Below are 9,646 nucleotides of genomic sequence, written 5' to 3' on the forward strand. Positions count from 1 at the left end.
TCGTCACTAAATATCTTGTCTGTTCTGACAGTTTTAAAGTACTGTTGGTAAAAACAGTTTATAGCTACGAAATTTGGCAGTCACTATAGATAAGTGTAGCTATATGGCAATTTTTTTGTAGTGAACACATCTTCAAATTTGCTAAAGAACGAAGGATAATGAAGGTGATGTTTCTTGTAAAAATGCTTATATTTCTTGGTGAAGATTGTGTCAATGATCTTGGACAAGGCAATCTGTTTGTTTAATTTTCTATAACCCATTAACAGTAACATGCAATTAGATAATAGGAATTATGTTTAATTTTTCTGTGGAATCAATAAGTTTTGCCTTCTGACTATGCATTTCATGCTAGAACTTCTAGAACTGACCAGTATTTCTTTTATTCTTCTTGTTTAGAAGTTTAAGGAGAATTAATTCATACAGTACTATCTAAATGATCTTTCTTCCAAAATTTTTAATCAAATCATCCTTATTCTATTTGATTGAATCATGAAAGAATATAAAGGAAAACAAAATTGAAGTCATTATTGCATCTGTATGATATTTTATAAATACAGCTTGTTGATGCAACTGGATGATTTGATCTTATATTAGATGCAGTAGATAATTGAAAACTGAAATGCTATTGTTGATCTGGCATCAAATGCCATGAAATTCATTTTTGAGATTTATATTTGTCCTTTTGAGTCTTTGATCTTTCCAAGCTTTTCTTTGCCATGCAAGAGACTATTTTCACGGGGACAATTTTCTCATTACTTATAAACTTAACTTCCCATTCTGGCACCAGAGGCAACATGTGGTACACGAAATTCAAATCTACCGCCTCATAGCTAAATGCCACAACATGCATTTTGATGGTTGGTCTATGCAAGATGGCACTAAATGGCCTTGAAACAATACTAGTAACCACCCTGGAATGATTCAGGCATATCTTGCTGACCTCTGTAATGCGCTGCATATCCTACTTATTCTTACTGTGAAAAACGAAGTATACTTTATAAATGGTGTTGACTCACAGGTATTGTTGAGCCATGGTGGACCACTTGACGCTGAGGGTAGAGACCTTCCACAGCTTGCTTATGTATCCCGTGAAGGGGCTTCCTAATTGCCAACAACATTGCAGGAGCAATGAATTCTCTGGTACATTAAGGCATTAGATGAGAGTGATATGATTTTAAATATTATGTAAATTAAGCTCACTTGTCTTTTTGTTTGAGTGTCTGCTATTCTTTCAAATGGGGCTTATGTTCTAAATCTTAGTTGCAGTCACTACATAAATAACAGCAAAGCTATCTTAATATTTCCAGCAAAGCTATGCACAGTTTCCCCAGAGATTTGATAGTGTTGATTCAAGTGATCAGTTTGCTAACCACAATACGATATGTGATGATGTAAGTCTGATCCTTTAGTTTATTCATGGTATATCTGCATTTCTCTTTTTTAAATTAATAGAAAGGTACAGCCTCAAGGAAGCTTGCGTATGCTTTTTCTAGTGATGGGCGGATAAGGTAAATGCCTGTGATTTTTTATGCACCCTTTTGTCTGGTCTCATTCTGACTATCTAAGACTTTCTTGCTGCTATATACAGCATTTCATTGAGATTCTTTATGAGATGCCATGCATCTCTCAGTAAACAAATTAGTAAGTTGTTAGCTGCCAATGATAGGCAGGTGATGAAAGTGGATGCATAAGTTTCTATCATGATGAGCATCTTGTAGGCAAGACTTGCATCTGTGACTTGCTTGATATATCACGGCAAGACTCCACATGTACATGATATTTATTATTAAGCATAATTCACAAGAAGTACGAAATTATATTTGGCTTTGAACGCAAGGTATCTTTGGTTAAGATCCAATCAGTTGAAATTTATTTTCTTCTCATCAATTTCTAGAAGCACAGGAAGCACCATACAGTACTGAGGGCCTGTACTTATATTTACTTACTATCAAGGCAATAATATGGGTCTCTGAATTCGAGCACCCTTAAAGGTTTTGAAATGTATTCAAGAGGATGAAGGTCGATATGTTTATGCCATCCTCTCCAGCTTTTAGAGGAACTGCACGAGTCAATCTGTCAGACCACTTTAATCAGGTGCTCAATTGGGGCCCTTGTTCTGTTGATATACTTCTCTGCAGATATTGCCCAATCTGGTATGGGTATGGAGGCAAGCTTAGATTACTACAAAGTATCCCCTCCATTAATGCTACCATTTATCCTCTCACTTCAATTCCTTTGGTCATCTATTCCACTATACCAGCCATCTGCCTTATCACTGGAAAATTCATTATTCTAACATGCAGCAAGTTCATGAGCTTATTATTTGTTGGTTGTTCTTACACTTGTATGTTTAATTTATGTTATACACTCCTTTGGATATCTTATAACTGCAGATAAGTAAATATGGAAGCATCTGGCTTTTGCTTACCTTCTCCTCCATCTTTTGCCTCTTGGGTTCTTGAAATGAGGTGGAGTGGTGTAGGGGCCATGGATTGGTGAACAAAACAGCAGTTTTGGGTGATCAGTGGGGTTTCGTCGCACTTAGTGGCAATTAATGCGGGCCAGTACAATTTTGCTAGGTAATAAGACTGGTCTGACTGTGATAACTGATAAATCTGTCAAGGGTGTTTCTGTTGAAGTCTAAGTTTGATCAGAGGGACCTGGAGACACTAGGCAGCTGTGAGAACCTGGAGAATTGGGAATGCAAGTTGCTAGTGGACTGGACTGTGAAGCTGGGCAGATATGCAGTAACAAGCTCTGTCTGTGCTGCATATGTTTTTATGTGAATGTTTGTAGTACTTTTATTATGCTTTACTGTTAACTTGATGTAAGTTTGTATTAAGTGTATGGATGTTCTGGTTGTGCTAATTGTGCTGCTCTACTGGCATGCACATCAGATGTTTGTATAATTGCCCAGTTCATCAACGAATGAATGAAGTCAGTTTTTTTAGCTGTTATTTTCTATCTCTTCTTCTTCTAATACAACTCAGAAGCTGTTACAGTTGTGTGTCTGAGTGTTTGTTCATTGAATACAAGTCTTGCTCTTGATCCTATCAGTTTCCAGGAGCTGCATGCGTTCTGCTGGGCTTCTCTTTTCATCATTGCGATGTCTATACTTCTCATTAACATGTTTTCTATGATTGCTGGGATTTCTTCGATTTCTTCAGCCTTCACTAATGGCAATGGATCTTGGGGGCCGTTTTTGCAAAGTTATTCTTCTCATCCTGGGTGATCATTCCTATCTACCCATTCGATTTGCCAGAATCGAGTTCCAACAGTTGTTGTCTGGTCATCGCTTCTGGCACCCATATAAACCCATTTTTCACAAGATTTGAAGGACAAAAGATTATGGTGTGTGGCATCTATTGTTGATCAAACAATTCAAACCTCTTGCAGTCTGTCTGTCTGCCTCTCTCCCCTCTCTACTTTCTGACTTATCATTAATGTTTGGTAAGTGATAGTGTTTGATTCACTGACCACCTGAAAGGTCAAGGACTTCGTAAAGGAAGGCAAATTGTATGGCATACTCTTGTCTAATTAAGGAAATTGTTAATCCCGAATGTACTTGAATTTATGAGAGTTGGTGTTGCATTATTAGAGCTGAATTGAATGATTTTCAATAGCAAGGTGCACTTTATTTGATTGCAATATATTTATGAGAAACTGTCACTTAGTGAGTGAATTTTGTAAGGAATTTTTCCTCGGCAAGCAAGTGCAGAAACTGAGGTGGTAACTATACCAATAAAGTTTCTTGTTTTTGTTAAATTCTTGAATTGTTTTGCATACATACAATTATGTATGCATATATAAATAGATAGATAGTGCTTGATGCTTCCTGTGTTTGTTTAATCTGACCTTTGTCTAGATACATTCATGAAATTTGTCATCTTCCTCAAAGACAGGAATAGTGGAGAGAACAAAAGGTTTTGGCTTGTACCCAGCATTATTGATTTCGTTGTATTTTCTTCTCCAAGGCTCTTGATTCCCAGGTCCCTCCATTCCAAATTCTTAATCAATTTTCTAGTTTGAACTCTAGTGCTGACAACTGATTCTTGTACTAAGGAAAAGGTTTGTGCTCGAAGCTAATTAATGCGTTACTTTTGGGTGGTAATTCTGGTGCATTTTTCAGTCCAGAATGACAGCAACAGCAACAAGTCATGCTCTGCTTCTTGTACTATTCATATCCTCTTGGAGTTTGGACAGATAGAGCCGGTGGTCCATCTCTGCTACTTATCTGCAAGTCTATGAGAGTACTTGTAAGTTCTATTATACATTCTTTCTCCGAAATCACATGCATTCATGCCTACTGGATTAAACTTTCTTTCAGCTTTTGTGCTAGTATATATGCTTTTATCTATCTCTACTCAGCAGCTAAATTAAAATCATAATAATAGCTTTATGCAGCACTTCATTTCTAATTAGAAGGATGATGGCTTGTGTTGTGTGTGTGTATATATATATCCCCAGAAAAAACAAGTGAACTTTAATTAAGAGATTAATAAACTTGTGTGATTAATTAAAAGATTCACATGTTGTCTTAAGAGACAGGTACCATCAAACAGTCGGTGCATAAGAGCATAATGAGTCCCTCTTCTTTTTTTAGTTCTTCATTGTCACCTAATGAATTGAGTCAATGAATAAATTAATGGATAGCATCATCATTTATTTGATCAAGCACAACTTTAGCAGTCGTTGTACGTAATTCTATTAACACATTGGCCCCCATCTCTTTCATTTATACCATGTCTGGTAATGCCCATTTGTTGCATTAGAAGATAGGAGGGAAAGAGTAGCAAGAATACTGAGGCTTGCCAAGTTTCATCATATTTAAGTTTAGAGCACTAGATGCTGCTGTTGCTACTCTCTCTTTCTCTCAGGCTTCCTTTTCCTCACTAGTTTTATCTGCTTTTCTTGCTAGCTACTTAATTTCTCTGGCTCTTCCTTGGAAAGTATCAGCATCAAGAGAATTATGTATTAATATATAAAACCACGCGCGCACACACACACACATACACGCATGCACAAACGCAGAAGATGCAACATTGATACAATTAAGGCACTGGATAGTGATGGCACTATGATGCTTGCTTGCTTGCTACAACTCTAATTAATGTTTTACTCTAAACTTTATGATGAGGTGTAGAGGTAAAAGTCTCAAGGTGACATGCTGTGTTTTTGTTCTCAGGGTCACTATCCTCGGGCTAAAGTTAGTAGGTGATTTGAATAAATTCTTTACTTTCTTTTTGGTGGCTTACTTTTTTTTATGGAATGGCGAGTGAGTATGAGTCTCCAGCGGCATAGCATAGAATCGACCTTTGCTCTAAAACCTTGCAAATGAAGATTGATGCCGGCGTCACAGGAGATGGACAGCTTTCATCCATGCCACTGATGACGTGAAAAAGGAAAAATAAAAAAAAGGAAAAAAAAATAAGCACCATGCCATAAAAATGAAAATAAGGAAAAGAAAATTAATAATAGAGGAGGAAAAACAAAAACAGAGATTAGATGAGATTGTTACAAGACAGATTGAAAAACAATCTATGATATGATGATATCTATGTTTGAAAACAATGGAGACAAGTAGAAAACAAAATGCAAAAAACATTGCAAACAAACTTTATTCTGCACTTACCCCACCCTCTTCACTCTTGAGAGGAGCTAAGGTGGGCTGAGGCTGAGCTTGGTCACACTGCACAACAAAGTATTTCAGAGATGAACAAGGGACGACTTGTTTTGTTTAATCTTTTTTTTTTTCGCAAGCCTATTTACAGGATGATAATCCATGGCATATCACACAGCTCGGATGCAGCCTTAAATATCCACAATCAAAATTCAGTTTAAAAAAAGAAAAAAGAAAAAAGATTTCAACTTGCCCCTGTAGTATACGGTTTATATATGTCCTCCTCTCTTGCCTCAATGAACTGGTTAAAATCATGTTCAAAAGCTGTGGATATTCATTCTCTGGAAATCCTTTTCGTACATGTCTGGAGGCTGCAGCGGCTGCTGATGCTGGTTCTGGTGCCAAGAATTCAACTCATCCATATTTTCAAATTGGTTCTCTGTTTTCATGTCACTGTACAAAGGTTGGCTATGGCTATGGCTTTGGCTTTGGTTTTGGTTTTGGTTTTGGCCATGGATGGCGGCTGACATTGAGAACGTGCCCTGGAGGTACTCGGACCATTTGAGGTCCTCTGGCTCGCTTTCCGGTTGTTGGATTTGAGCTTCTTTAGAAGAATGCGTCAGGTCTGACCATTGAAAAATAGCGTTGTCAAAGAAGGAAGCAGCACCTCTCTGCAACTCAATTCCATTAGCAGCACTGTTTATGGTGCTTCCGCTGCTGTTGCTGCTGGGTTGACCAGCTTCCCAATAACTGGGAATACACTGTGGAGTGATCAGACCCATAGAGGAGGTGGGGACTGGAAGCATCATTGAGCTTGTTGAAGCTGATGGAATTGCTGTGCTGTTGCTGCAGTTGAGCTCCGGGTTCTGACTGAACCAGAGGAGAGGATTCGATGCTGTCAACTGTGGAAGATGGACATAGCTCATTGAGTTGGATGAGCTCTCATGACAGGTGACCAGCTGAAAAAGTTCTTTAGTAGTTGTGATTGAATTCTTATTAGAGGTTGAGCACTCAGCTTGGTGGTACCCATCCTCCAAGTGCATAAATGGTGGTGGCGGAGGAGCTGGCTCGGTGGAGACAAGGAGTTGTAGTTGCTTGGAGCTGGACTTGTTGTCACTGCTGTTGGGCGGAGCTGCCTTAATATCTTCTCCAGGCTCATTGGTCTCAGTGAGGGGCTTGTGGGTGTTGGGGTCAATGCCTCTCTGCCTCAGCTTCTTCTTTATGCAAGAGTTCCACAGGTTCTTGATCTCATTGTCTGTCCTTCCTGGCAACTGTGCCGCAATCTGAGACCACCTGAAGAGCCCAACAACAACAACAACAGCAACCACAGAAGAAGAACAATTTTGAGCAGCTGAAGTGTACATATATATATATATATATAGTTTGAGTTGGATGATGAAAATGATGATGATGATGATGATGATCAGTACTAGTGATTGTAGTAGTAGGTAAGGTACTACCTGTTGCCTAAGACTGCATGGAGTTCGATGATGAGATCCTCCTCCTGCTGTGAGAATGTACCTCTCTTGAGATCAGGTCTCAGATAGTTTATCCACCTCAACCTGCAGCTCTTTCCGCATCTCTGAAGACCTGCAAAGAAACAAAATTTTTCATATCAATTAATCTTTTCTCTGAAAACAAAAGAGAAAAAACTGATAGAAAGTTAAGACCATTCTTCTTGGAGTGCATTGTTCTTCTCTGGATGTTGATTATTGAAACAGAGAATTTACCTGCTTGCTTGGGGACTGAGCTCCAGCAGCCATGGCCATATTTAGTGATATGCCTCAAGAGCTTCTCATCCTCCTCTGGAGACCAGAGTCCTTTTCTCAGCTTCTGTTTATAACAGCAGGAGTGCCTTCCCATGGGAGCAATGCACACAAGAAATTAATAAAGTTGAGTGTGTGTGTGTGTGTGGCCTGTGGATGGAGGTGAAGAGAAAATGGAGCAGAGAGTGAGAAGACTGGGGAAGAGGCTAGTTGAGAGAGGAAGTGTAGCTAAGCAGAAGATGGAGATAGAGATAGAGATAGAGATAGAGATAGAGCGAGGTGTCACAATCACAATCAAGTGGGTGTGATTGGAGTTTGAGGTTTTCCTTCCTCTCTACTTTTCTCTGTTTTCTTCTTCTTTTAAAGGTGGGGAGGAGGTGAAGGAGAAGAAGGAGCCAGGAGGAGGTTAATTATCTGAGTTTCAGATGTCTCGTCTTCCTCTCGGAATTAATGTCTCTTTGCTGAACCCTTGTGTAGGGACTACAACTCTTTGTTCTTGTATCTTAATTTTCAACAGAGAAGGAAATATCTACCTGTCTATGCAATACAATGTGACAAACACCAGTAAATATAACATTTGAAATAAATGGAAGGCTAAGACCAAGCGTCGTACGTTGAATGAAAGAGATACATATATATATATATATATATATTTCATCATCATTCATCATCTTGAGTATTATTTATTTGACTGCTATTCACTTTCACAAGAATCACAAGAATCTCTTACATAGTCACAATACAAAAAGGCACCCGGCAGCCACAACATCTGGCCAAGGTTCATTTGTCATGTCAATAAATATATATATATATATATATATTTATCCCCATGATTAGCCAATAGTTTTGCCAGTATATTATTGTTTTTTTGGGAAGAGGAGCGGGGCGAACCCACTAGAGACCCCAGAGACGTGCACAAGTCTCGGTGGAACAAGTGGGGACGGGGCCGCGCTCACGTGGACGCTGGAACCACCCGTACACAACCACTATTCACAACTTCCAGAAATGTGCCCTCAGCTAAGAATCGAACTCTCACCACTCGGTGAGAGCTCTATCGGTGACCCGTGTCGTTGGCTGTTTTGCCAATATATTATTATGCATACCTTTTCCGTCTGCTCCTAAATGGCTCTGGCATGAAAAATAAGACACACTTGTTATGAATTTATACCTGGGTAATTTATGGAGACGGAGGAGGAGTCCTTTTCTATCTTTGAGGTTAACTATCTAAATTTATGATCACTTTGGAATTTTTTTTCATTAAATGGAATGAACTATATATACACACATATATACCATGTATTTCCCAAGAGAAGATACGGTAGCTTGCCTTGTTTGGAAAAAATTACTGAACTGTAGGGAATCCTTTGGAACACTAGCTGATTTTCTTCCATTTTAGAGTATAAAATTATAAATAGCCACTTCCTGCTTTGATTCATGACCAAATGAAGTAATATTATTATTACCTGTGAAATCGGGATATAACTGACGAGTGACGAAGCATATATGGTGCTGAAATTATCTTGTGTACATAATGCATTGTTTTTGCGTGGTAATGCATATATAGTGATAGGACAATTAACTAACTACACATTGATTGTCTTCTGAATTCTGCTAGATATTTAACTCATCACTTAATTATCACATCTAATATCTGCACTTGTATTAAATCAATCTAAAGATCCAAATTCCTTCTTTTTCCACCAATGCTATGTGATCATAAGTGCAACATTTAAAAAGGTACTTGTGCATATGCATTGAGCTGTCTCCGTTCAAGCTTGTGTGATTTTCAAACAGTGAAAACTAATTGAATAATACTTGCCATTTTAAAATTCATTTATATTCAATGATTACAAGTGTACAAAAGCATGATTGAGTTCATGTGATCATAAGGAATTTCAGAGTAAACAAAAAATGTTGGAAATCAAACAATAACAAGGGCTCTGTTAAACAAATACTTTTCTGACTTGCTATTTAATAAAAATAAAATTTAAAAATTGAAATTACAAGTAGAGGTGGTGCTATCTATTGGCCTTGGACCCCTTCTTTCTCTGAAAGCACACTTCTAATCCATGCTGTTTCCAGCTTTTATGAGGGCCCCTTATCAATCAACTGTCCTTAAACCATGACAAAATTGCCAATTAAGCCCCAAACTTTGTCAAAACAAACGAATATTTCCTTCTTCTTGTTCCAGTCCCTAAACCAATTAAGAGATTTCTTCTCAACATTTGTAAATTATTATGTATATACTGATATTTTCTTA

General features: G+C 38.1%; 1 protein-coding gene and 1 long non-coding RNA gene across 2 annotated transcripts; one reads left to right on the forward strand and one right to left on the reverse strand.

The window, feature by feature from the left end:
- The first annotated feature begins 1,859 nt into the window (after window positions 1-1,859).
- LOC120273637 lies at window positions 1,860-3,574 on the forward strand. Its single transcript, XR_005540582.1, has 2 exons — window positions 1,860-2,188; window positions 2,394-3,574. It is a non-coding gene; the product is annotated as an uncharacterized LOC120273637 (long non-coding RNA).
- Window positions 3,575-5,581: 2,007 nt separating this feature from the next.
- LOC120273636 (transcription factor MYB61-like) lies at window positions 5,582-7,918 on the reverse strand. The gene is made up of 3 exons (XM_039280312.1): window positions 7,351-7,918; window positions 7,081-7,210; window positions 5,582-6,913 (listed from the first exon to the last, which is right to left on the reverse strand). Exons 1-3 carry the CDS (start codon window positions 7,481-7,483, stop codon window positions 5,938-5,940), a joined length of 1,239 nt encoding a protein of 412 aa, XP_039136246.1. The 5' UTR covers window positions 7,484-7,918; the 3' UTR covers window positions 5,582-5,937.
- Window positions 7,919-9,646: the final 1,728 nt, after the last annotated feature.

Source organism: Dioscorea cayenensis, chromosome 12 (genome assembly GCF_009730915.1).
Source record: "Dioscorea cayenensis subsp. rotundata cultivar TDr96_F1 chromosome 12, TDr96_F1_v2_PseudoChromosome.rev07_lg8_w22 25.fasta, whole genome shotgun sequence".
NCBI classification, from domain to species: domain Eukaryota; kingdom Viridiplantae; phylum Streptophyta; class Magnoliopsida; order Dioscoreales; family Dioscoreaceae; genus Dioscorea; species Dioscorea cayenensis.

Bases quoted from the DNA above. Each gene is read 5' to 3' on its own strand.
- LOC120273636 (XM_039280312.1), bottom strand. From the start codon at position 7,483: ATGGGAAGGCACTCCTGCTGTTATAAACAGAAGCTGAGAAAAGGACTC. The intron at 7,211-7,350 runs GTAAATTCTCTG...GTTTCTTTGCAG, and splicing joins CTCAGTCCCCAAGCAAGCAG to GTCTTCAGAGATGCGGAAAG. The intron at 6,914-7,080 runs GTAGTACCTTAC...TGGGCTCTTCAG, and splicing joins CATGCAGTCTTAGGCAACAG to GTGGTCTCAGATTGCGGCAC.